The sequence below is a fragment of the Prionailurus viverrinus genome, chromosome A3 (assembly GCF_022837055.1).
Source record: "Prionailurus viverrinus isolate Anna chromosome A3, UM_Priviv_1.0, whole genome shotgun sequence".
Taxonomy (NCBI): Eukaryota; Metazoa; Chordata; class Mammalia; order Carnivora; family Felidae; genus Prionailurus; species Prionailurus viverrinus.
The window spans coordinates 105,566,541-105,593,316 of NC_062563.1; the positions used below are offsets into that span (position 1 = coordinate 105,566,541).

General features: G+C 56.6%; 1 protein-coding gene across 1 annotated transcript in view; it reads right to left on the reverse strand.

Moving 5' to 3' along the window:
* The window catches only part of ADRA2B (adrenoceptor alpha 2B), a 34,089-nt gene extending 7,313 nt beyond the window's left edge, over positions 1 to 26,776 (reverse strand). Inside the window, exon 1 of the mRNA XM_047854665.1 lies at positions 24,990 to 26,776. Coding sequence (XP_047710621.1) covers positions 24,990 to 26,314 — 1,325 coding nt within the window. The 5' untranslated portion in view covers positions 26,315 to 26,776. The remainder of the gene's footprint in view (positions 1 to 24,989) is intronic.

Consider the following 26,776-nt stretch of genomic DNA (forward strand, 5'->3'; position numbering starts at 1 on the left):
GGCAGGGGTCCCCCGGGGGGCAGCTGCCAGGGACCGTGGGGAGGTCCAGGAGGAGCATCCTCACTCGGCTGGATTAGCCCCCCAGGAGAAACTGGGGCTCCCTCTGGGGGGAATCATTGCCTCGTGCCAAATTGGAAATGTCTTCTGGACAAAGACTTTGGTGGCTCATCCCACATCTTGCCCCTGTGCTCCGGCACTATCTAGGGCCAAAGCATCAGTGGAGGAGTGAGGAGGAAATCTGGGAGGGAGATGTCCCCTCATGGTCCAGCCCATGCCCCACTGCCCGAGGCAGGGCTCTTCTTCTCTGAAAGCTGGGGCAGTGGTGGCAGGGGCTGGCTGGGCCTCTCCTCTGGCCGCACCAGGTCTGGCCCAGCGAGCTCGGCACAGCTCCCCTCCCGTTCTTCCGTGGGCCCAGTGGGCCCAGGCTTTCCTCACCTCAGTGCCTTCCCACCCCCTCCTCCCCTGCCCCATGCTTCCTGTGGGTGGCTCCCTGCAGGCCTTCGGGGCCCTTACCCCCGCATCCATGTCACAGGGACAAAGGAGGCTGGCCACACCACCTTACCTGAGCCAAAGAAAAACCCACACTCCTGACCCCCTGCACCTGGGAGGAAGGAAAGAGGAGATGAGGAAGTCAGGGAGGATCCAGCAGCTGGCATGGTTGACCGGGCTCTGGTCAAACTCAGCTGTCCTCAACCACCTCTGGCCAGCGGCCGTCAGGGTCTGGGGCGTGGCTCTTGTCCCAGGTACAGGTCTCACCTGAGCTCTGGTTGGGGCCAGCCACCTGGGCAACTGCTGTCCTCAGGTCTCAGAGACAGAGCGAGCCAAGGCAAACAGAGGAACGTCAGGGGATAGGGCTCCTGGGAGTGGGGCCAAGGCAAGAGACAGGGCGTGCTCTGGGCCCAGGAACCGACCCCCAAAAGTCCTGGACGGGCTTTTTCATTTTCCGAAGCAGTTTGCCACTCGGGGCCTCGTTCACCTTCCAGACTCAGCCCCTGGCCTGAGAGACGGGCAGGACAAGCCCCATCTTACAAACAAAAAAGCCATTTGTGGGCCTGCTTTGTGACAGGCTCTGCACAGGCTGCTGGCATGCCCAGTCTGGAGATGGACAGACAGAGAGACAACCAAGAATGGTGCGGTGGGGAAGGAGGCCAGCAGAATGTGTCCTCGGGCTGGCTGCCAAGCCCAGGCATGAGAGCCATCATGACGGGGGCTCAGAAAGCCTCCCAGAGCAGCGAGGCCCGGAGTGGCGAAGGCTGGGGAGCAAAGGCCAACAGGAATGGCACGTGCAAAGGCTTAGTGATGATGTCAAGTGGCTTCAATTCCTGAGACCTTACTAAGTGCCCGCCGCTATCTCAGTGCCTAATTTTGCAGGGTAGGTATTCTTGTGTCATTTCACAGATGAGAAAACCGAGTGGTATGCTAATGGCCCGCCCACAGTTACTCCTCTAAGATTTTTGTACGTTAGGGTAGGTGAACTGCCATAACAAAGAACCCCCAAATCTCTGTGGCTTAGCACAAATTGATTCCTTGCTCACCTCACAGTCCTGTGTGAGTCAGGCACCCGCCTCCAAGCTGTGACTCAGAGACCCAGGCTCCGTTCATCCTCTGGGACCACTAGGTTTAGGCCATTGGCCTTTGAGGTTGCTGCGGGGTGGAAACTGAGCTGGCGACTGCACAGGGGAGACTTTTCTGGGCCAAGTAGAAGCGGCATGTGTCACTTCTGCCCCCTTCCCATTGGCCCTATCCATGCCTGGGTGAAAGGGGGTAGGAAATGTGGTCTATTGGGTGCTCAGGAAGAAGAGAAACCCAAGGACATCAGGGATACTGAACGACTGATCCCTGAGCAATTGACCCTCAACCTGTGTCCTTAGCCATAGTCTGCTGCCTCCCACACATTCTGGAAGAACTGGGCACCTTGGCTCCAAGGTAAGGAACTGGCATGGCTCAAATGCAAGGGTGGGGAAGCACTAGCCCTCAGAGGGCTGCAGGCCAAATGTGAAGGTCTATAGCACCAGCCACGGTGTCTGGACTTCGTCCCCAGGCAGCGAGGAGCCACTGACAGGCTTTAGGCAGGAAAGTGCCATGGGTAAGTCTGGGTTCTAAAGAGATAAGACTGCCTGGGGAGGGGGGGAGGGGCAGGGGTGGAAGGTAAAGGAAACCAGTCCAAGAAGTCATGTGAACGGCCCAGGATCCATGGTGACCCACAGTTGAGTCTCTGGACCCCCACTCCAGTGTTCATCCTCCTCTATCCCAGCCCATTCTGGAAGCCCGGCCACAGGATCTCTGCAGGAGCCCTAAGCAGGACACCCTAGCCCCACCCCAAAGGACAGCTAAGGGAAGGCTGCCCTTGCTCTGGGAGGGCGGACATGTGGCTGTAATTCTATTGTGAGTGTCTGGGAGCTGGCAAGGACAGAGGGACCGATAACCACGTTTTGTTCATTGCAGGCGCCCGCACATCACTCAGGCCCAGGGAGGAGCCATTAACCTAGATCGAGTGTGCCCTGCAGGGAAACCATCTCCCAGAAGCCTCATTAGGACAGGGCCTTGCAGCGAGACCCAAGGGGGTGGGTACGGTGGGGCCGCCGGGGAGGCTGGGGGTGTCCCTCCCCAGGAGGAAGCGTTGGTGGGGCAGGTAAATCATCGGGCCCTGGATCTTGGCTCTTCGTTGCCTGAGGAGGACAGGTGTTTCCAGCCCCTGTAAACCTCCTCAGACCCCTTCTTGTCCCTACGCAGCCTGGTGACAACACCTCGCCTTTTTTGTCCCCTCTAGACCCTCTCCTCTCCACAGCCCCCACCCCAGGGTTCTCACAGAGTGGTGGAAGGCCGCCTGCCCCAGACCACAGCTACTGGCTCTTCCCCTCCCTTGTCCTCACCCCCCCTCACGGCCTCCCAGCTAACCACAGTGGCGGCCATAACCACCATCCCGGTTCCCCAGTGCTGGCCACGGGCAGGCCTGTTCTCACACTCCACTCACGTCACCTCACCTCACCATGAATCGGCTTGTGAGCACCGTCCTCCCCAGATCCACAGACGACGGGCTGCTGCCCAGAGAGGGCAGGGAGCTTGCCGGAGGTCACACAGCAGTAGGGGCCAGAGCCAGAAGTGCTACGTTTACCCCCCTCCTGGCCCTCCCTGTCCCATCCGTCCTGTGGACGCAAGCTGCCCCTCAGATCTGGGAGGGTGACATCAGCTGATGGGTGGCCTTAGGGCTCCATCCCAGTGGACAGAAGCAAAGGGAAGGCAGGAATAACTTCAAGGAAAACAGCCCCTAAAGGAGCTGCACGCAGTGGGCAGTTCCCCATGGAGCCAAGGATGTTATTACCTCCACGCCCACATGCCTCCTGGGTGGCCCAGGAACACCGGGAAACCAGATGTGTGTCTTCCACTGGCAGAAGCAGCCAGCGAGGACCTCAGATGGGAAGCAGGGGAAGCTGGCAGTGAGAGGCTCACCTATAGATGGGCCCTGAGTGCCCTCTGTCCCTGGAAGGGTGGAAGGGTTGGCTGGGTGGGACTTCAGAAGAGGACACGAAAGAAGTATAAAAAGGCCAAAGGGAGGCCCAGTGCTGTCTTACGGTCTCTACTCACCTCAGCCGCTTGGTATAAGGCGGTCTCGTCTTCAGGCCTGAGCCCAAATGAAAATTCCTCATACTCGAATTCCTTCACCGACAGCTACAGTTGCCTGAAGTTATGGCTCACCACCTCCTCCGTATCTGAGCCTCGTCCCACCTCATCTCTGCCTTTAGCTGACGCACCCGGGGAACAGAGGTCCAGGGCAATTCTCTGGAAGATGTAACCCCATAGCACTTGCCTTGCCGGGACAGGCAGCCTTTGGAATCAGAGACCTGGGTGTCTTTCTGGCCCCCTTATTGGATGCGGCGTGCCCCTGGGCAGGTGGCTTCACCTCTCTGAACGTTAGCTTCCTGTAATGTAAATGGACCAACGTAGCCTATCTTGCACGGTTGTGGGGACCCCATGCCTCCAGTACAGACCACACCAGAGCTCATGGTCCTCGAGGGCCAACTCTGTCACCTCCCACTTCGATTGCCCGCGACCCTGGCAACCTCCAGGAACGGTCTGTCCGCTTTGCCATGGCCTCCAAGTCAACTTCTGGAAAGCTGAACTCATTGTTGGTTTCCACACCAGGTCCCCCACTTAAGTTCCACATTTCTGACCTGAGAATGGTGATCATCCTAGACACTGGGGCCAAAAGCTCTGAAATCATCTTTGACTCTGCCTTTTGGCTTAAATTCTTCTACCCATGGTCACCAAGCTTGGGTAAGAGTCCCTCACCCAAATTTGCCTTCACTCCAGTCGTCTATACTCAGACCAGGGTCGAGACTAAGAGCCTGTCCGCAGCAAGGGCCCTCTATATGAGCTATGGGGTGTGGGTGGGGAGGCAGAGGTGAGGCCCTACCCTCAGGGAGCATCCCATCAATGCAGGAGACTGGTTTGTCCAACCTTCCCCATGACAAAGAGGCACCAACAGCACCATCAACAAAGGCAGTCTGGGAAAGCTACAGGTGGCACTTGGATGGGGTATTAAAAGATACGGAGCACTGAAATCAGGGCAGAGGTGGGGAAGGGCGTTCCAGGCTAGGGAGCATAAACTGTCCATTCAATAATATTTTAAGTGCCTGTTGTGTGCAGGCACCTTATGTCCCATACCTAGGAGAGAAGACTCTGTTCTCATGGAGTTTACAAATTCAAACACAATTAAGTACTATGAGGAAAATAAAACACAGCATGTGGTGAAGAGTGGCAAAGGGAAGCCTCTCTAAGGAAACATTTCCAGAAGATCTTCATGATAAAAAGGAGGCACATAACACTGAAGGGAAGAACATTCTAGGCAAAGGGAACAGCAAGTGCAAAGAAGACAAGCCTGTCTTCTTCAGGGAACAAAAGTACCTTTTGTTTTTAATGTTTATTTATTTTTGAGACAGAGAGAGACAGAGCATGAGCGAGGAAGGGACAGAGAGAGAGGGAGACACAGAATCCGAAGCAGGCTCCAGGCTCTGAGCCGTCAGCACAGAGCCCGACACGGGGCTCGAACTCTTCAAACGCGAGATCATGACCTGAGCTGAAGTTGGACACTCAACCGACTGAGCCACCCAGGTGCCCCCCCTTTTATATATATATATATATATTTTTTTTTTAATGTTTATTTATTTTTGAGACAGAGACAGAGCATGAGTGAGGAAGGGACAGAGAGAAAGGGAGACGGAACAAAAGTACTTTTACAGGGACTCCTGGGTGGCTCAGCCGATTAAGCATCCGGCTCTCAATTTCAGCTCGAGTCATGATCTCACGGTTGGTAGGTTTGAGCCCCGCATCGGGCTCTGCACTGGCAGTGCGGAGCCTGCTTGGGATTCCCTCTCTCTCCCCCTCTTTGCTTATGTGCATGCACTTTCTCTCTCAAAATAAATAAATAAACTTAAAAAAAATACTTTTTCTAATCCAGACAGTGTGGTACTGACATAAGGATAGACACATAGACTAATGGGGTAGAACTGAGAGTCCAGAAATAAATCCATATGTCTGCAGCTAATTGATCTGCAACAAGGGTGCCAAGATTGTTCCATGAGAAAAGCATAATCTCTTTGACAAATGGTCCTGGGGATAACTAGGTATCCACCTGCCAAAGAACGAAGGTGGTCCCCTACCTCACAGCATACACAAAAATGAACTCGAAATATGTAAATGTAAGGGCTAACCTTATAAAACTCTTGGAAGAAAATATTCATGACCTTGGGTTTGGCAATGAATTCTTAGACACGACACCGAAGGCACAAGCAACAAAAGGAACACGTAGAGACAAACGGGGCTCCATCAAAAAATTTTAAAAACTTGTGTGCATCAAGAAAAGGAAAAGAAATGGTATCTGTAAACCAGATCCTTACAGATTTCAAAAGAATCTAGTTTCCAGAATATATAAAGAGCCCTTACAAATCAATAATACAAAGATAAATAGTCCAACTAAAAAAACGGGCAAGAGATCTGAATAGATATGTCTCCAAAAAAGATACATAAATGGCCAACGAGCACACGTAAAGATGTTCAGCATCCCTAATCATCAGGGAAATGCAAATCAAAACCACAACGAGACACCACTTCACACCCATTACAGTGGTCAGAATTTTTAAAACAAACAGTAAATGTCTTGTTGAGGATATGGAGGAACCGGAACTCTCACACACTGCCGGTAGGAATGTAGCATGGGGAAGCTGCTTTAGAGAACAGTTGGGCAGTCCCTCAAAAATAGAAACACAGAATTACCATACGAATCAGCAACTCCACTCCTAGATATATACCCAGGAGAACTGAAAACAGGTACACAAGTGTTCATAAGAGTACTATTCACAACAGTCTAAAGGTGGAAACAACCCAAAAGTCTATCGCCTGCCGAGTGATTAAAAAATGTGATATGCTCCACACCATTCTTTGTCAGGGAAATACAAGTCAAAATCATGAGCTACCACCTCACACCTGTCAGAGTGGCTAAAATTAACAACACAAGAAACAAAAGATGTGGGCGAGGATGTGGACAAAGGGGAACCCTCTTGCACAGCTGGTGGGAACGCAAACTGGTACAGTCGCTCTGGAGAAGAGTATGGAGGTTCCCCAAGAAACTAAAAATAGAACTACCCTACGATCCAGCAGTCGCATTATGAACTATTTACCCAAAAGATACAAAAATACAGGTTCGAGGGGGTACGTGCACCCCAATGTTTATAGCAGCATTGTCAACAATAGTCAAACTATGGAGAGAGCCCAAAGGTCCATCGACTGGTGACTGAATAAAGAAGATGTGGCGTGTGGGTGGGTGTGTACGCGATGGAATATTACTCAGCCATCAGAAAGAATGAAATCTTGCCATTTGCAATGAGGGTAGTGGAGCTGGAATGCATTATGCTAAGCGAATTAAGTCAATCAGAGAAAGACAGATGCCATATGACTTCACTCATATGTGGAATTTAAGAAACAAAGCAGACGAACCCAGGGGAAGGAAGGAGGCAAGAGAAGAGAGGGGGGAAAAAAAACCCAAGAGACTTAATGATAGAGAACAAACTGTGGGTTGACAGAGGGACGTGGGTGGGAGATGGGCTAGATGGGTGATGGGTACTAAGGAGGGCACTTGTGATGAGCACTGGGGGTTGTAGGTAAGTGATGAATCACTGCATCCTGCTCCTGAAACCAATATTGCACCGTGTGGTAACTAAAATTTAAATTTTAAAAAAAGGAAAAAAAGGGAGTATATCCATTCAACGGGATAACAATCAGCCATGAAAAGGAATGAGTTCTGATACCTGCTACAGTTAAGGATGAACCTGGAAAAACCACACTAAGCAAAAGATGCCAGATGCAAAGGGTCACATACTGTACGATTCCCTATACAAGAAATATCCAGAATAGGTAAATCCATGGAGACAGAAAGTAGACTCATGGTTGCTAGGGGTGGCAGGAGGCATGGTCACACAACACTGCCAATGTATTAAACGCCACTAAATCATACACTTTCAGATGGTTAATCTTATGTTATGTGAGTTTTATCTCAATAAAAAAATACATTTTCTGGGGCGCCTGGGTGGCTCAGTCGGTTGGGCGGCCGACTTCGGCTCAGGTCATGATCTCACGGTCCATGAGTTCGAGCCCCGCGTCGGGCTCTGTGCTGACAGCTCAGAGCCTGGAGCCTGTTTCAGATTCTGTGTCTCCCTCTCTCTGCCCCTCCCCCGTTCATGCTCTGTCTCTCTCTGTCTCAAAAATAAATAAACGTTGGGGCGCCTGGGTGGCACAGTCAGTTAAGCGTCCGACTTCAGCCAGGTCACGATCTCGCGGTCCGTGAGTTCGAGCCCCGCGTCGGGCTCTGGGCTGATGGCTCAGAGCCTGGAGCCTGTTTCCGATTCTGTGTCTCCCTCTCTCTCTGCCCCTTCCCCGTTCATGCTCTGTCTCTCTCTGTCCCAAAAATAAATAAACGTTGAAAAAAAAAATTAAAAATAAATTTAAAATAAATAAATAAATAAATAAACGTTAAAAAAATTTTTTTTAAAAAATACATTTTCTGACAAAATCCTTACAGAGTACATAAAGAACCCTTATAAATCGATAAGAAAAAGACAAACAACCCCGTTTTTTAAATGAGCAAAAAGACTTGAACACACTCTTCACCAAAGAAGATATCCAGGGGCGCCTGGGTGGCTCAGTCGGTTGAGCGTCCGATTTCAGCTCAGGTCCTGGTGTTGCAGTTCGGGAGTTCGAGCCCCGCATTGGTCTCGGTGCTGACAGCTCAGAGCCTGGAGCCTGCTTCGGATTCTGTATCTCTCTCTCTCTCTCTCTCTCTCTCTCTTTCTCCCCCTCCCCTGCTCATCCTCTGTCTCTCAAAAATAAATAAATGTTAAAAAAATTTTTTTTAAACAAAAGAAGATATCCAAATAGCCAACAAGCACCTGAAAAGATGCTCAACATCATTAGTCAATAGGAAAATGCAAATTAAAACCACAAGGAGATACTACTACACACCCAACAGACTGGCCAAACGCGCTGGCGAGGACTCGGGGCAGCAGGAACTCTCTTCCGCGGCTGAGAGAAGTGGAATTGGTATACCTACTAACGCTAAATCCTTGCCTATCTTATGACCCAGTAGTTCTACTCTTAGGTGTTCACCCAAAAGAAATGCGTCTTTTGTGTCCACCAAAAACATGTCCGTGAGCATCTATATTGGCTTTGTTCGTAGTCGCCAAAAACTGGGAACCATCCACATGTCCAGCGGCAGGGAATGAGTCAATAAACTGTAGTATTAGACCAACACTGAGACAGCCTGGACAGCCCGCCCAGATGTTATACTGATCAAGAGAAGCCGGACACAAAAGAATACGTGTTTTGGTTACATGTCTACGAAAGTTCCGGGAGGCAAAACTCATCTCTGGTGATGTAAAGCAGAATGCTGTTCTCTCCTGGGGACCGCTGACTGGGAAGGGGGGACAAGAGACTTTCTGGGGTAAAGGGAATGCTCTGTACCTTGCTCTGGGTGGTATATACATACACAGAAAGGGCCCTTGAGCTGTACCCATGGTCCTTCTGAGTGCAGAGTGGAGAGGGGTTTGCAGGGGGCTAGGTCGGCAGTGGGGGTCTTGCTGTGACTGTCACAGTCGCCCAGCAAGCATCTCCTTGACCTGGCTGGTCGGGCCTGAACTCAGGGAGGACTCAGTCTGGGCGTCAGGTAAGGAGGGTCTTGAGGAGGTTTTCTCCCACGCCACCCTGGCCTAAGTGACAAGACTCAGGCCGAGACAGGAGGAGGGACTCATTCTGCCCGACAGGAGTGGTGGCAGAGCGGGGCAGAAGCCAAGTCCTGGCCCCCTGGCCTGGTGCTCACTCACTCCAGGCAGCAAGTTGCTCTCACATGATGCTCTGTGAGAAGTAATGGCGTGTCCTTTGAAAGTCCTAAAAGGACACCTGGAAGTAGGGACACAGGAGGGCGGGAGAGGGTCATTCTAAGAACTGAAAAGTTCAGCAGCCAGATGGGAGTGAGTAAGGCATTTCCACCCATCCTCAGCCGGATGAATGGTTCGCAGGGGAGAAGGAACCCAGGTCAGGTGTTCAACACACGCCTGGCTCCGTGTAGGACCCAATGAACGGGGTGTCAGGACCGGTAGGAGTGAGCTCTGAGATGTCTGAAGAAGTTGGGGACGCCGTGGGGCCCACACTCCATCATAGAGGGGTTCCAGCTCAAGCTGAGGAAAGCTGGGGGACTTTGAGAATGAGCTAAGTCCCTTGGGGGCACAGAAAGACAGGGGGTCCGGGACTGCTGGGATGAGGCAGGCCTGGCCTCCGGGTAGTGCCGGCTTAGCACCAGTTCCGACCAGCTCCCAGACCTGTGGTTTCCAGCGGTGGGGGGGGGGGGGGGGGCACCTCTGAGGCCCCACCGCCACCAGGCCCTCCCTCATGGTTGGCAGCCAGAGACTCGCAGGCCGGGGAGTGAGAGGAAAGAGAAGGGAGGGCCGGGAGAAGGCAGAAGCACCTGGCGTTTTGGTCCCCACCCTCCCTCGAGGTCTCTTCCCCCCCATGAGGAAGAGGCTCTGTCCGGGAGTGAGTCTCCGCTGTTAAAAATAACCTGCCTTTCCATCATCCCGACAGCCGCACTCTGGGACAGCATGTTCCAAGGCCCAAGACGCTCTCTAGGGACCGGAACAACAGGGCAAGAAGGGCTGTGCCCAGGCCAGGAGAGCATGCAGACGCCGGCGCCTCACAGGCCTGATTCAGGCTCCCGGCCACATCAGTCTTCCTGCGCCTCAAGGTCCTGGGGTATTGGGTCCAGTGGGGAGAGCCCCGGGGGTGCCTGTGGGGTGCTGTGGTCACCTGGGAGGCCCACGGGACCTATAGGATTTGTGGGCCTCTCCTGGTCATCTAGAACTCCCTCCCCCCCTTGCATGGAACCCAGCAAAAAAGAGGGTGCTGCCTCTTCCTACACGGCTTCCTCCTCTGCTTCCCCAAAACATCCCTGGCTGGGCCCGGAGGGAACTTTACAGGGGCTCAGGGGGAGGGGGAGAGGAGGGACTTGTATGCATGTGAAGCCCATGTCCTTGTCCTGCTCCTCTGCGGCCCCCTCCCCATAGGAGAGGAAGAGGGTAGCAACAGCGCTTGGGGTTAAGAGCCCAGGCTCGGCACAAAGACCTGGGGTCAAGTGCCGGCACACCTCTGACTACAGAGTGACCTTGAGAAAGTTACTTAGCCTCTCTGTGCCCTGATTCCCTCATTGGTAAAATAGACCCTCACGGTCCCAACTTACAGGGTTGCCGTGAGGGCTAAATGTGTTCCACATGTTACTAAATGCACAGCACCTGACATGTAATGAACATAAATAGTGTTACTGGAGCACCATGGTGAAGAGCACTGCTATGGAAAGGAATTTCAAGTCTAGCCTCCTCCATTGGCCGGCTGTGCGGCCTTGAGCAACTTCCTCGACTCCTCTGATCTTTCACTTCCCGGCCTGTACAACAGAATAGGACCACTTACCTCCTGGAGCTGTTGCCAGGTTTCTTATACAGACATTCCTCCAATGGTGCTGAGCGTGTAGGGGGCACTCAGTAAGTGTGCAAGTCCCCAGTCAGGAGAGCATTTGAACTGGGGTTCCAGAGAGGGACAGTCCAAAGGCAGGGGTTGGTGGAGGTCAGGGAGGAGTAAGGGCAGCCCCTTTGGCCCACACTTTTCCAGAAGTAGCTGGAAGCCTTCTGGCCACACACCTTATAGGCTGGGGGGTTCTTGGGACATGCCTAACCTGGGCTCACCTATGCCCAGGTGACACAGCCCCATAGGCTTCCCGAGGCCCCTGCAGACCCATCCAGCAGGCCCCCTGTCCCCCTCTTCATGCTATCCCTGCTGCTCTCAAGGCGGGGGAGGAGAAGGAGGGAGAGAGACACACAGACAAGCAGAGAGAGGGAGACAGACGGAAACCAAGAAAGAATCTCAGGATCCGGGAAAAGGAAAGAGAAGGGGAGGAGGAAGGAGAGATGAGACCCACAGTCACAAAGTGAGACCAAAAACAAAAGTAACAGGAAAATTCTGGAAATTTTGAAAACAGGAGTGACCTCTCTGAAAGGACAAAATGGGAGGGAGGGAGAGAGGGGGACAGCTGGGGAACCCTGAGGTGGGTGGGTTGGGGGGGGGCTGCAGGGACGATGATGGAGCCCAGGGAGCTGGAGATAGCCTGACTCCCCTGCAAATAGGGCTTTTACCTAAGGATGGGTAATATGTTGTCATGACAACAGATGTAGCATTTAGGGTAATTACTGGTGAATAACAGAGAAGAGGTAGCAGTCCTAGCTGGTGCAGCAGCCCAGAGAGGGAGGGGGTGGTCTTGGAGGCAGCCTGGGCCCCCGTCTGCCCCTGCCCCAGGCCACACCCTTACCTCTCGGCCTAGCCAGGAACTTTCCAGTCCAAAAGTCTGCCCCGGAGCTGACCTTCTGAACGACACCCACGTCCCCAGGTTACCTAGTCCTCCCGGCAAACACAGGCACCGTCTCTGTGACAAGCATTTCAACGTAACTTTCCCCACGACCCTCTGGGTGAGGTACAGCAGGGACGCCATATTGCAGATGACAATACAAGACTCGGACAAGTTGAGAAACTTTTATGAGGTCACATAGCAAATAAGCCAGGATCGGAATGCAGCATTGCTCCTCCGCGCAGCCGCTCCCCAGATGATTCCTGGGACCAAGGCCGGTCCTAGGTCGGCCTAGAGACAGGCTATTCCAGAGCATCTCACCCTCCGGCATCTGCCGGAAAGGGTCAGAGACAGCGTTTGTGGGCGAGACGGGGAGGGGGCATTACAGAAAATGTTCAGAAAATGCTCTCTACAGACATTCCGTTTTGTCTTGAGATCCTTCTATCTTGTAGCTGAGAAAACAGGCTCACAGAGAAGGGACTTACTTGCCCAAGAACCCCTTTTGGTCGGGAACAGATGCCCTGTTAACGAGCAGCTATCCCCCCTGGGGCTGCTCCAGGCCTGATCAAGCTGGATACCCCAGGATTGCGAGAATTTCGGGAGCTTGTTTGCCCGGTGAGTGCAGGGCCTGGGCTCTGTGTGTCGTGCTCCTGAGCCTGGGGGCTTGGGGAAGCTCAGAGGCCAAGGCTCCCAGGAGGCTCCCTGTGGCCCACAGCAGCCCCCACCAGGAAGCCGTGATGTCCACAGCTGCACTTTCTGTTCGCGTCCTCTGGGCCATTAGCCTCAAGTCCAGAGAGCCTCCAGACAGATGTCTACCTCAGGGCTACAAGGCTGAGGGGGGGTGGGACATCCCAGCTCCCAGAGCAGGGGAGGGAGTGGCCTGGCCCTAGCCAGGCAATCGTAGGGCAGCAGGAAGCGCATGCTTGGCCTCGGCAGGAGGGCATGTTTGTTAGTGATCCCAGTCTCTGGGAGGATGAGGCTCTGGCCTTTCACATGCCTTCAGGGCTCCATGCGGTGGGCCCAGAGCCCTCCCTGGCTGGCGGCAGGGTGACAGCAGGGGCCCTCTTAACACCCCCAGGCCCATCCCAAGGGAGCCTCCTCAAGGATGAGACCCAGATCAGGGCTTCCCTAAAATAACCCCCAGAATCTAGAAAGGCTAGCCAGGACTGGAGCATGACCCAGCTGGGAGGGGAGAGGGCCAAGGGGCTCCCGGCTTCCAGAGGCTCTGGGCTGCCTGCCACTAGGGAGTGGGGCTGTTGAGGGGGAAGGAGGGTGTGCTTGCACGTGCATATGAGTGAGAGAGGGGAAGGGGGGCGCTCATGGGATGGAGCTGTGGTCGGTGAGGCAAGACTGAGGATTCTGAGCCCTTCTAGAGAATGTATGAACAGACCTGGAGAAACAAAGGAAGAAGAGGAGGAGGAGAAATGAAGGCGAGGGAATAAAGGGGGCTGACAGCCTTGCACAGGGGTCCCTCCTGCAAGCTGCTTGGCAACCCCGGACCCTTTCCAACAGCCCCGGGATGCAGGCCTGTCCCTGCAGCCGCAGGTGGCACAGGACCTGAGCCCAGCCCCCTCCTGAGGACCTCGCTGCCCTCTCAGGCTGCCCGGGCCGACCGTGACCACAGGGACACAGGTGAAGCAACAGGCATTCGGCAGAGCAAGAGTGGCCCTGCACGGAGGCTCAAGGACAGCCAAGGGGACCATGACCTCCGGGTGGTCAGGGTTCGCCGCAACAGGGGCTCTTTGGCGTGAGGAGAGGAAGGAGGGGAGAGGGCCCTCCACATTTACCCTGGCATCTGAAAAGCCCTCCCAGCCCCCGGAGCGCAGGGTGGAGGGGAAGACACACCATGCCCCCAAGGTGTCAGCAAGCCTGGCAGGGGGGCTAAGGTGGGGGCCGTGTAAACCCTGAAGAATTGTGGGGCAGCCGGTGTCATACCCACAGGGCTGTTACCACACCTGCAGAGCGGCCTTTTTCATCGCAGACCCTCACATCGCCCCTCATTCTAAGAGCCGTGTGGGTGTTGGTGCCCTATCTGGGCTGAAGCCCCCTGCAGAAGCCCTCCCCCCACCCCACACCGCCGCAAGGAGACCTGGGCTCGGCTGTGGCTCCAGGCAAAGCCACCCAAGTGACTGAGACAAGAGCCTAAGCTACCTGGGCCTGGTTTCTGCATCTGCAGAATGAAAGGGTAGAAATGAAATTGGATGCACAGGGTTTGATGCACTCAAAGGAATGCATGGGAAACGGGGTCCTCTGCATGTAGCCAGGAGTCTGGGGAGGCCCGCAGGTCCATGGAGGCCAGTGCCCCTCACCCAAACCCAGGGAGCAGCCAGCTGAGAGACTTCAGGCCAGAGAGAAGAAAATAAACAAAAAAGTTTGTTGGCCGCCTTCAGCTGTGACTGTCTCCTCCCCTTTGCCTCCTCCTCCTCCTGACACTCATCATTCTTCCCCACTTCCTGGAGCCAGGAGACCCTGACATCTCGACTTATTTTTAGTCAGCTGCCTCTGGAGCAGGGCTGCTGGCCCTGGGCCTCACCCCGCCCTGTCCCCTGCCCCTGGGGTGCATCCTAGGGCCAGAAGGCACCTCAGATCGTGAGCAAACCCACACCCAAGCCATAGCGAGGACAGTATTCTGCCCCCCTGCTCCCCCTTCCGTCCCCCTCCTGCCTGAGACGCCAGCCATCAGTCCTCAGCAGAGCGCAGCCCTCCCGCAGGCCTCCTTCCTGGCTTCCTGCCCTCACCAAGGTCCCCCGCCCCGCCTTCCCTCCTAGAATACTGAGTGTCCTCTTCTGTACTGCCTCCCTCTGTGCTCTGTAACCTTGGTGCCGGGGGCCTCTTCCTTGCCCACTGGGTCCCCCCAGGAGCCCCCCACCTCACCCCTAGGGTGCAGTGTGGTGTTGTCTCTCTCTTAGACACAGGTCCTCGAAATTACTCATCCTGGACCAGCTGTCCAGCCTGTGACTACAGCCAAGATGGGCATAGGGCAGAGGGTGGGGGGTGGAGGGCATCACTGGGGGCAGCCTCTACCCACCTCCACAGGCCCCAGAAGTTCCCCCCCCCGGGCCCCAGACTTGTTCAATCCACCCAGCCAAACCAAAGCTATGCTGTGGGGGGACTCACAGCCCCCCTGGGCCCCAAAAGTGGCTCAGCCAACAACGAACACCCGTTACTGTTCGAGACCATCCCTCGAGGCTCTCACCTCCCATCCTCCTGCCCACTCTTCCTCCCTCCCTGGAAGGAATTCTCATAAATATGGTTTTCTTCCCCTCACCACATTTCCGAGGATATTTTAATAACCTTGGAGACTGCGTTAAGGGCAACCGGCCAACCAGGCCAGTCCTTACATTTTCACTGTTTGTCGGGCACAGTCAGGCCTAGGATCCACGGCGGACGGGAGAGTTAACCATCGCAGCCCACAGGGAGCTTACATTCCAGTAGGGGACAATGACAAGGAGCAGACAGGTAAGTGAAATATCCAGGATGCTAGCTGGTCATAAGTGCTGAGGAAACTTCCAGCAGGAAAACGGGATACATGTTAGGAGGGGCCGGGGAAGGCTCAGCACACGGCCACACGGATGCACACTGGGGGATGGGGGCTGCAGGGTGGCCTCGTGCTCTGCAGGTGGAGGAAATCGGGCCCAAAGTCTGGAACACAGGGAGCAACACCATCCGCTCCAACCAGGTGATTGAACTCACAAGCAGCAGAATAGGCCATTCAACTGCATGGGCTGGGTGACTCTTGAACCATCCTTGCCTTCCTTTACACACTCTCGAGAGAATAAGACCTCCTAGTGCCCCTGCACCCCTTTCCCACTCTTCCTGCCCATCTCTGGCCCAGGCCAAGGTGTGCTGGCCCAAGAAGCCCCCACTCTCACCCAACCTCTGCCATGTTGCCTGGCCCCATTCCCTCTGCTGGCAACTGTGTTTCCACGTGCGGTCTTCTCAGTCTCTGGGGTTCTCCCGGGCCCGGACATTCGACCCCTGGGTCCTGCTGCGGCGGCGGCTGCAGAAATCCTAGAGGTCTCCAGAAACGGCCCTCCTTCCCCCCCTCAATGGCTCCCCTGCCATCAGGCCGGGCAGCCCTTTCCCCCACGCCTGCCCACAACAAGGGTTCTCCCCACCCTGAGGGGCAAACGGGTTTCATCTTGCACAGCAGCTGCTGCTGTTGGAGGATGCCTGGCTGGCACTGCCTGTGGGCTTGTCTCAGTGCATAGGGAGTTCTGGGTTCCAAAGCTGACGTCTGCCATGCACACAGCAGTAGAGGGGTAGGTATACACATGCTACATTTAACACATTCACCTGAGAACCTTCCTTTCCCAGCTACACCCTGGAAAGAGCTTGGCAGAAGCTCTTGGTGGGAGAGACTTTTGGAGCCCAGGGAAGGAAGGGGTGAGGGAAGGTGGAAAAAGCAGACTCCCTATGCCAGAGGGGGCCATCTTCCAGGGCACAGAGCCCACCCTCCTTCCATCAGGCTGCTGAGCAGTGACTCAGGGGGCACCGGGGACCAAGGGTTCTACTAGCTTACCTTGAAAAGGACCTGGACTTTGAGAGGAATAATCAGACTGGCCCTGCCACTCCCGGGCACTCTTTCAGGACCTTTTCTACACACGTCTACACACTCTCAGCACACCTCTCCAATCCTAATGTAGTTAACCTACCATTTGAAATGGGGGGAAACTGAGGCTCAGAGAGGTTTGGCGGTTTGCCTGAGGCCACGTGGCCCACAGGCAACAAAGCCAGGTTTGACGACAAAGTCAGTACCCTTTTCACGCTGCCAGTGGGATGATCCAACCGGTGCGCTCTCTCTACCTGTCCTCTCTCTGACCGGCCGCGTCTAGGCTCCCACACTCCTGGACAGGTCCCTGCCACCACCTCCTGGGATGTCCTGGTGCTTCGCCCGCACCTCAGGACAGTTCTCCCGCGCCTAGCTCAGCCAAGACCAGCATGGAACCTTCCAACAGAATTTCTCTAGGAAACTCTGGAAAACAAAACAAAACAGAACGATTAAGCCCCCACATCAGAGATTCATTCCCAGAGCACAGGGGCCCCAGCCTTAGGTGACTAAGGCCAACGCTGCCCCAGTTTCCTGGGAAAACGCACGCAATCAGCAATGTTGCCCGGTGCGCTCTGTGCCGGGCTGTGAGGGGAGCACAGGCACCCCCTCTGCCCTCAGCTTCCGTCGTCCGAAGGCGGAAGGCACACGCACCGCAGCTGGGGTTAACGTGGGCTTCCTCTCTCTGTGTCATTCTGGTCCTGACCCTATGGCAGCATGGTTTCTCCAGGAGCCCTTCTCCCAGGGGACCTCACCCACGTCCCTTCCCCTTCCCCACCTTTTTTTAATGTTTATTTATTTTTTTTTTTAAATTTTTTTTTTTCAACGTTTATTTATTTTTGGGACAGAGAGAGATAGAGCATGAACGGGGGAGGGGCAGAGAGAGAGAGGGAGACACAGAATCGGAAACAGGCTCCAGGCTCTGAGCCATCAGCCCAGAGCCTGACGCGGGGCTCGAACTCCCGGACCGCGAGATCGTGACCTGGCTGAAGTTGGACGCTTAACCGACTGCGCCACCCAGGCGCCCCAATGTTTATTTATTTTTGAGAGAAAGGGAGAACTGGGGGAGGGGCAGAGACAGAGACACAGAGAGAGAGAGAGAGAGAGGAAGAGAGAGAGAATCCCAAGCAGCCTCCATGCTGTCAGCACAGAGCCCAACCTGGGGCTCAATCCCATGAACTGAATGGTGAGACCATGACCTGAGCCGAAGTCAGACACTCAACTGACTGAGCCACCCAGGCGCCCCTCCCTGCCTTTCTTTAGACCCAACATAAAACAAGGGCTGGCCTCTGCCACGCCACAGGCGCGTGTCCACCCCCGTGCCACCAGCTCCCAGCCTGCCATGGAGGAATGAATGTCTTCCGAGGCGGCCCTTCTGAAGTTCACGCCGGTGAGATTTTGCTGGGACATAGGTGTCAAGGGCAGGACAGGGAGGTGGCTGACGTGTGTTACGTGAGCCTGGGGTAGGAAGGGGATGGAGGTCATAGGCGCCCCCAGAGGAGGAAGCCTGGTGGGCGGGAAGGGGGAGTTGCTTCCTAAAAATGGATAGGTAGAAAAAAGCAGGGGTGAAGTGGGGACAGGAAGCCACTGACTGGGCCCCTTTCTCTCCCTGCCCCTGCTCCGCGGTTCTTAGAGCAGAACCCAGGACATGACTTGAACATGCTCCAATCCGACTCCTTTATCTGACAACGAGGAATTTGAAGCCCAGAGAAGGGAAGGGATTTGCCCAAGGTCACCGAGCAATTTGATGGCCCTCCTGGGACCATGACCCAAGCCGCTGGACCCTGGCCAATGCTTCGGAAACAGCTGAGGGAATCCTTCCGGCAGTCACCAGTCTTGCACCCACCATAACTCCAGCTGCCAGGCCAGCATGGGATGGAGAGGCCATAGCCTGTCCAAATTTGTAGCCAGGACAGCAGTGTCACAGCGGCACCTGACCAAGAGCACCGGGGACCTAGTGGAGCCTGGGAGGGAGGGCTGGGTTTAACCCTTGCCCCGCCCCCCCCCCTTCAGTGTCCAGGGACCCCAGCAGCAGGCTCAGACAGCCTCCCGTGCTCCCTGTCTCCCAGCTGCAGCCAGCCTGGGGTGGGAACGGGGATGACAGGGACACCGGGACTCCACACTGCCACCCACACTACCATGGTCCTGCCCTCTTCCCTCCTAAAGCAGCCCAGGGCCCCACAGGAGCAGAGGTAGTGGCATTCCATCTGAGCCTTGGCTGCCCTCAGGTTGGAGGGCCCACCCCCAGCTCCAGAAGGGGCCTGCCCCCTCCCCAGGGAAATCAAAGATTAAGACCATTGCATCCTGGGGCTGGGGCCCAGCACCTCCCCCCCAGCCACCAGAGCGCCAGGGACCCCAGAGGGCTACAGCGGGGCCAGAAATAGCCCCAAACTGCCAGGGAGGCAGGCTCTTTTTTAGTCTCTAGTATGTTCTGGTCCCCTTGCAACCACAATGGTCCATGGAGCCTGCAGGTCCCATGAAGAGCCAGGACCGTCCCCAAGGGGGAGGCAGAAGTCAGAGGTTCAGCAGGAGGCAGAGGGGACACTCAGGGAAGGGGGAGAAGCCTCTGAGGACCCGGAAGTGGGAAGGGCCAGGAGAGGAGGGGAGAGAGGAAGGAAGGGGGGGTAAAATCCCAGGGGGAGGCGGTGGGTATTAAGGGGGGAGGGCACTCTTCCTTTTAAATCACTGCTAATCGATAGATGGCCACAAGGCCACGCCAAGGGCAGGAGCCTTTGGCCAAAGGCCAGGCGAGGGTGTGAGAAGATCAGAGCCGGCAAGCCCTGGGGAGGGTGCAAGCTGACATCCAGGCTCCTTCCAGCCCTGGCGTGCTGACAACAGCCGTCCCCACGCCGGACGGAAGGACGGACGGATGCAGGAGCACGAAGAATCCCAGAATCTAATTTTAGCTGAGTGCTCCCGCCTCTCCTGCTAACAACCGTGAGCAGAGCTTCCCACCCCTGCCCAGCTCCCGCTCTCACGGAGGTACCCGCAGGCAGGGAGATCACCCCCCACAAAGCCGTGAGGTCTCTGCTGGGGGGAGATCCTCCAGCCAGCACAGGGCAGGGGCTCTGCCCGGCTGGGAAGGCCCGAGGCCTGCTTCCCCACCCTCGGAATGTGGGTTTTCCAGAAGGCTGGGGGCAGGGCAGAGATGGAGCCTCCAGCTAGGTCAACCCATGGTTGACCATGGAGTCAACCCCTCGTGGGCAGGCAGGGACACTGAAGCCCCAAGAAGAACCAAGCCCTGCTTGGGCAGCCCGACAAATGCAGACAAAGGCAGACAAAGGCAGAGCACGACCCCGGCCTCCCCAGCAACCCCCGACCCAGTGCGACTCTCACGAAGTCCCACACCAGCCCTGCCGCGCACAGCGACCAGGCCCTCCAGGCAGAACGCCTGGCCAGCAGCGGGGAAGCAGAAGATCGCCGAGTACCAGCTTCACCTGGACAGAGGGCTCTTCGGGCCCAGGCAGCAGCAACCCCATCTGCAGGAGGTAGCTGAGCGAGGTCTCACATCCCGTTCTCGGCACCGCCCCCCACACACAGAAAAGGGAGGTCACGCGGAGGATGGGAGTTGCAGGGGCCTAATGACCTCACAAACTCCCTCCCCCTTGAGCTCCACCTTGAGTCTTGGAGGCAGGTCAGTCGGCCCTAGGGGCACAGGTGCCTTTTGAGCAGGCGGATTGGGGGGGTCCCTCCCGCAGCAATGTTCCAAAGAGGAATTTCCAGCGGCCCTGAATTTCTCAGCAGCTGGCCCGAGGCAGAGGCTGAGATTGAACTCCCTTTCAAGGGTATCCCCTGCGATCCAGGGACCCAGATTCTTACACGCTGAGTGAAACTGGAGGGGAGATGTCTTCCGCCGCTTCTTTAACGGCCTTCTCGGTTGGTCCCTCCCTCTGTCAAGGTCGTCCTAAGACAGAAGCTAGAAAGGTCCGCAGAAGGTAGACGCGCCCTGGCGAGACAGCTCACATCCACCTGGTGAACTGCCAAGCCTCCCTGCTGCCTTCTGTCCCCCACCCTCACCTCCAAGGTGTTTGGGGGATTATTCCTGGGCGGAGGCGTGCTATACCGCCCCCGCCCCCATCTCTGCTGCTCTGAGCCCACCTCCTCAACAAACTACCCCTCAGATGGGCTCCAGGTGAAATCAAACGTAGGTGCTGTTCATACAGAACAGCAGGAATGGGAGGGGGGCGGCGGTGAGAGGAAGAGAAGGCAGCCTGGGAGCCGGGGGTCCTGGGATCGAGCTCCAGCTGCACCACCTGTTAACTGTGCGACCCAGGACTCTGATCCTCAGACTCTGAGGATCTGAGAACTGCATAAAGTAGCGTGACGGGGATGAGCCTAGCCCTGGCCCTGGCACGCAGCCGGCTGTCAGGGGACGTTTCCTGAACCCGTGCTGTCATTCCTTGAGTCTAGATGCTATCCCTTCAGTATGAAGGCTTGGAACGGCAGGCACGGTGACAGGGCAGCCACGTCTGCCGCCACGTGGCTGTGGGCGGTGGCGGGCGGCGGGGGGGGGGGGGGGGGGGGGGGGTGGTCCAAGGCAAGCCATCGCTCCCTGGGCCTCAGTCATTTCTTTACTAAAATTCGGGGTTTAGACTGAGCTGTCAGGAACGGAAAACCTGTGAAACACATACCATCACTCACATAGTCCACAGCAGTGACAGGCACGAGCGGCCCATCCAGCCGCCTGCCGATTCCAGCCAGGTGCAGTTGCGGAATCCCCGAACGGCCAGCGCCACCGAGAGAGAGCGGGAACCACAACTCTTCCGCACCTGCATTTTAACGCTTTGTGGTTTCGGGGGGCCCAGCCGGGTGACCTGGGGCCTCAGTTTCCTCCTTGCTGAAAACGGCCACACCCAGCAAGGTTGGGAGAATGAAGATAACGTGTTCAAACCGGACTGCCAAAAGGCCAGCTCCAGAAGGGCTCATTTTCCGCCACCAGCGCCAGAGACTGGGCAGGGAGCTCTTCCCCCAGCCACGGGGGCCTGCCTCCCACAGACCCTCAGGTAAAACAGTGTGGCCCAGTGGAAAGAGCTTGCAACTGGTGACCTCTGTCAAGCCGTCACAGCTTTCTGAGCCTCTGTTTCCCCCGAGTAAAATAGGCAGATCCTTCTTTCACACAGTGGGCATAAGGATTAAACAAGGTAATCGGACGAAGTGCCAGAAAACTGATTGGCTCGGTCAATGGAAACAAATGAACTTCTTTAATCTAACCCCATCAAGCCTCCCGGCTTTGGCGCTGGAAACGCAGACGGGTAGGAATTGCCGGGAGCTCCTCCCGGGCGAGTGTGGCTTGTTTGTTTGTTTGTTTGTTTATTTATTTATTTTTAATGTTTATTTATTATTGAGAGACAGAGAGGGACAGAGCATGAGCAGGGGAGGGGCAGAGAGAGGGGAGACACAGAATCGGAAGCAGGCTCCAGGCTCTGAGCTGTCCGCACAGAGCCCGACGCGGGGCTCGAACCCACAAACCGCGAGATCATGACCTGAGCCGAAGTCCACGCTTAACCGACTGAGCCACCCAGGCGCCCCACCGAGTGTGGCTTTCTTACCAAGTCCTCGATGAAGCCCACTGTCCCTCCCCCACGTTCACCAGTGATGGTAGATACGTAGGAGTCTCCATCCGTTGCCCATGGCGGAAGCCATGGCCCCAGGAAAGTGTGAATCCTGTTTATGGGAGATGGCCACCCACCACCAGACCCTGGGGCCTCACTGCTCCTCCCTCTGCCCTTCCCTCCCAGCCCTCGCGCCTCCCTGGGTCCTGCCCCTGCCCCCAGCCTGCTGGCCTCCCTGGCCCTCAGAACCGGGCCAAGCTGATACGGGCCCCAGAGGCTGCCCTCACGGAGGTGGGATGGGATCCCCGACTCAACTCCTTACCCAACTCACATGGTGGCTCTGGGGCCTCAGAGGCCTCCTCTGGGAAATGGGATTGATAGGAGTGACGTCCACAGGTCCTCCAGCTCTGATATTCGTAACTGAATCTTAGCGTCAAAGAGCCTGGAGCAGAGCGGTTCTATTCCACTCTTGCCCTCGCCGAAGACAGCAGCTGAAAACATTCTGCAGAGTGACCGTCCTGCCTTCCTCCCCGTGTTCCTCCCGCCCCCCGTGGGTGCTGTCCAACTACCTCCTCTGGCCCCCAGCTGCTGCACCTGACCGCAAGGCGGGGCTGGCTTTAGACTGACTCTCAAACTGTCACAAATCCCCCAAACGCACCCTTGGCGCGTGCTGTCCTCTGCCCGAAACACCTTTCCTGTCTTGTTTCTTGGTGTACCCTTGCTCTTCCCCCAAGACCCAGCCCCAAGGCGCCCTCCTCCGGGAAGCCCTCCTTTTCTTCCCTTGCCAGGCAGCCAGTCTCAGGCTTCTCTGGCCACTCTCGTCCCACTGACTGGCAATGATAAGGGACGCGGAATGGACAAAGCAGACAGGCAGGTGGATAGGTACCAGGTACCTAGGGGAGGAAAGGGCAAATGGCCCTGGGAGGGAGACCATGCTTACAGATGCTATTCAAGTAGCTGAGAAATAATTACTCCTGGCAGCCCTTGGGCAACAAGGACACAGCTTGCTTATTACAAAATATCCTTTATTGATAAAATAGCTCAGACTTAAAAAAAAAAAAAAAATACCTGCATATCACAACAAGGGGGCCACAGGCAATAATTGCAGGAGTCTCCCGGGACACACGCAAGACCAGTCAGCAGATGTCACAAGTCAGCCACTCCCCTGGGCCCAGCCTCCCCAGCCTCACCCCAAGGCAAGGCCCTGGCCTCACAATGAGACTGTAAGAAGGAGCTAGACAGCCCCTCTCCCCAGAAAGGACTCTCTTTGGTCTCCTCCATTCTCTCCACCCCAGAAAGCTCTCCAAATCCGGCCGGGCCCCTCAGAGTGCCAACAGTGCCTTGGCTGCTCAGCCCTACCCCCCATGCTAGATGCCCGCTGGCTTAATGCTGAAGCCAGGAGCTCCTTGGAGAAGACTGGAAAACATCCTTCCAATGCTCCCAAGTCTTCTGGGTGCTAGGTCCTGGGGTTGGGGAGAGAACCAGGAGAGGAGAGGCCCCTGGAGCCTCATCAGTGGGGTGAAGCAACATGGCTGGGTCAGAGATGGCCAGCCGGCCCCCACCCAAGGTAGGATCAGTTACACATCACAGGGACCCACGTGGGGCTTGGAGAACCGCCTGGGCCCTCTGGTGGAAGGCTCCTGAAGGAGTCCACAGGGCCCTCACTCACCCGTTCCAGCCCCAGCGCCTGCCTGGGGGCCCTGTCACCCACCACAGACTCTCATCTCAGATTGTTCTGATGGGGTGGGTATTTTTAGCCATCTCGGGGAAACAATTTGCCTGCCTGATGACAAAAGACTTGTCCCCCGTTGGGGGGGGGGGGGCCAGGCCACCGAAAACCCTCTCGGTGTCGCGGGTGAAATGTCGAGGAGCTGTCATGCAGCATAATAACTAAACCCTTGCAGGCACAAGAACGTGTTCTCGAAGAAATCCTTTAACTGAAGTAGTTGGTTCTCTCTACCACTCCCCACTTCCAGTTTGGGGTAAGAACTCCTGCACCCCAGGCGCAGAACAAAAAGTCTACAGGAAGACAGGCGGTGGTAAACACAGAGAAAGGGGATTTTTATATCTCCAAATAATCATATTTTCTGGTTCTCTAGTGCGTTCCCCCACGGAGCTCAAAGCTTTCCGCAAAGCCTTTCATCTCCCTGCAGCAAGTAGGCGGCAAGCCATTGTCGCCAGGTTTTTGCAGGGGGTGAATGCTAGTGATCAGGGATCTCCCGTCGAGGCGGAGGCCAGACCTCCAGACCACCCCACCAAGGCGAGGCCTCTGCTGGCACACACCCGCCTGCCAGAGGGGTGCCAGGTAAGGAAAACGATTCCAGAGAAGGTTCTGGCCTTTAAAGGAGCTACAAATCTAAAGGTAGGGGGAAAGGGAAGAAGGACCAGAAACAGTGCCAGGCCGTTAACTCCCCACCCAGTGCCTGATGGGGACCATGGGCGCCCAACGTGGATCCCTCGTTTCTGCCTCTTCCTCCTCAGCAGCGGGTCCTCCTGGGAAAAGTGGAAGGCTGGCTTCCTGCTCTTTACCCGGGGAAGATGAGAAACAAAAATGCCACAAGCAAGTGACCAGCCAGGGAACAAAGGGTCCTTAAGGAAGGAAAGCCCACCCGTGGGCTTGCAGGGGTCTGGGGCATTGGGAGAGAAGTGCTCTATCTGGCCCAGCCTTGGCTATGTTCAGGAAGGTCCAAGCCTCATCCGTGGGCCTGTGTTCACGGGGGTAGAGAAGATGTCCCCCCCACAGCCAAGCCAGCAATCGGAGGCCTCAGCTGGACCCCTGTGAACAGCACCCCTGCCCCTGCCCCTCCCAGGGGGCTCCCAAGATGAAGCCTGCAGGACCCAGGCAGGGACCAGAAAGCCCCAGGGAGGTGGCCACATAAAATAGGGCAAGAATCAGAGTGGCCCTGGTGCCGCCTGGCACCGACCCCACACGGGTGGCGGGCAGGTGGCTCACCATGCCGTCTGGGTCCACTGGCGGCAAAGGATCCTTCGGAAGGCACGGCGAAAGTCCTGGTTAAAGATGGTATAGATGACGGGGTTCAGCGAGCTGTTGCAGTAGCCGATCCAGAAGAAGAACTGGAAGAGGCCATGGGGCACCTTGCAGTGCTGTGGGCAGATGGCACCCAGGCTGTAGCTGAAGAAGAAGGGGAACCAGCAGAGCACAAAAACGCCGATGACCACGGCCAGCACAAAGGTGAACCGCTTCTCCCGAGTCAGCTGCGCCCGCCGCCGCCACCACTGCCCGCTCGAGGTGCCCACGCCCCTGCCCAGGAGCACCTGGCCACGTAGTGTTGCCAGCACCCGGGACCCCTGTGGCTGCTGCAGGGGTGGGCTACAGGCGGAGGCAGGAGATGCCGGCAAGGCCTGAGGCTCACACTCTTCCTCCTCCTCCTCAGCGTCTTCCTCTGGAGATGCCCCACAAACACCTTCCTTCCGACCCTGGCCTGAGTTGGGAAGGGCCGGCCAGCTGGGTGGCAAGGCAGGGGTCGCAGGATCTTCAGGGGTCTCCCCCTCCTCCTTCGCCCCAGTCGGCTTGGAGTGACCATTGGCCTCTCCAGGAGCAGCCAGAGAGGCCAGGGTTGGCATTTTGGTTGAAGTTCCAGTAGGGACGGGGCGGGGCTGCTTAGACTCACCCTCCCTAGGGCGGCCCTTGGCCCTGGGACCTCTGCGGTGGCTGCGCTTGGCGATCAGGTAGATGCGCAGGTAGACCAGGATCATGATGAGGCAGGGTGCAAAGAAAGATCCGATGCTAGAGGCCAGGATGTACCAGGCCTCTTGGTTAAGTTTGCACTGCGGGCGCCCACGAGGCTGGGGCCCCTGGTCGCCCTTGTAGATAAGCGGCGGCAGGGAGATGACAGCTGCGATGAGCCACACGGTGAGGATGATGCACTTGATGCGGCGTGGGGTGCGCTTGGAGTTGTACTCCAGGGCCCGACTCACGGCCCAGTACCTGTCCAGGCTGATGGCGCACAGGTGCACGATGGACGAGGTACAGAAGAGCACGTCGAGCGCCAAGTACACCTCACACCACGTGCGCCGGAAGTACCAGTAGCCCAGCAGCTCGTTGGCCAGCGAGAAAGGGATGATGAGCGTGGCCACCAGGATGTCGGCGGCGGCCAGCGACACTAGGAACAGGTTCTGCGGGGCGCGCAGCGAGCGACTCGTCAACACAGCCAAGATGACCAGCGCGTTGCCAAAGATGGTGAAAAGGATGAGGAACGTGATGACCGCCGCGATGGCCGCGGTGGCCTGCACCGAGTAGGGCTCCTGGTGGTCCATGACGGGGCGGGACGCGGCCAGAGGGGTCGCTGCTCGCCCAGGGCGTGCTCAGCCGGAGACGGTACTGTCCTACGCAGCTCGTCTAGAAGGGGGGATCGACCCCCTGGCGGCGCACAAGGCGCTGGAGCCCCATGGCCAGGCCGAACCCGGCCAAGGAGATGGAGGGATGCCTGGGGCCAGCCACCGCCCTCCTACATCCTCTTCCACCGACACCCGGCGTCCCTGCCGTCCTCTCCGGAGAAGTTTTCCAAGTTGTCCCGCTGCCGTCCCCGCCCCGCCCGGGACCGGGGGAAAGTTGCGCCCTCCCGCTGTGAAGCTGCTGGACGCACGCCGGGACCCGGGACCCGGCAGGCCCGGCGTTGGGGGGAAGGGGGGCGCGCCACCGGTTCTCGGAGGAGGCGCAGCAGCCGAGGCGCCCGTTCCGCTCGCTGGCTCTGGCCGGGAGCCGCGCCTGCAAGCAGT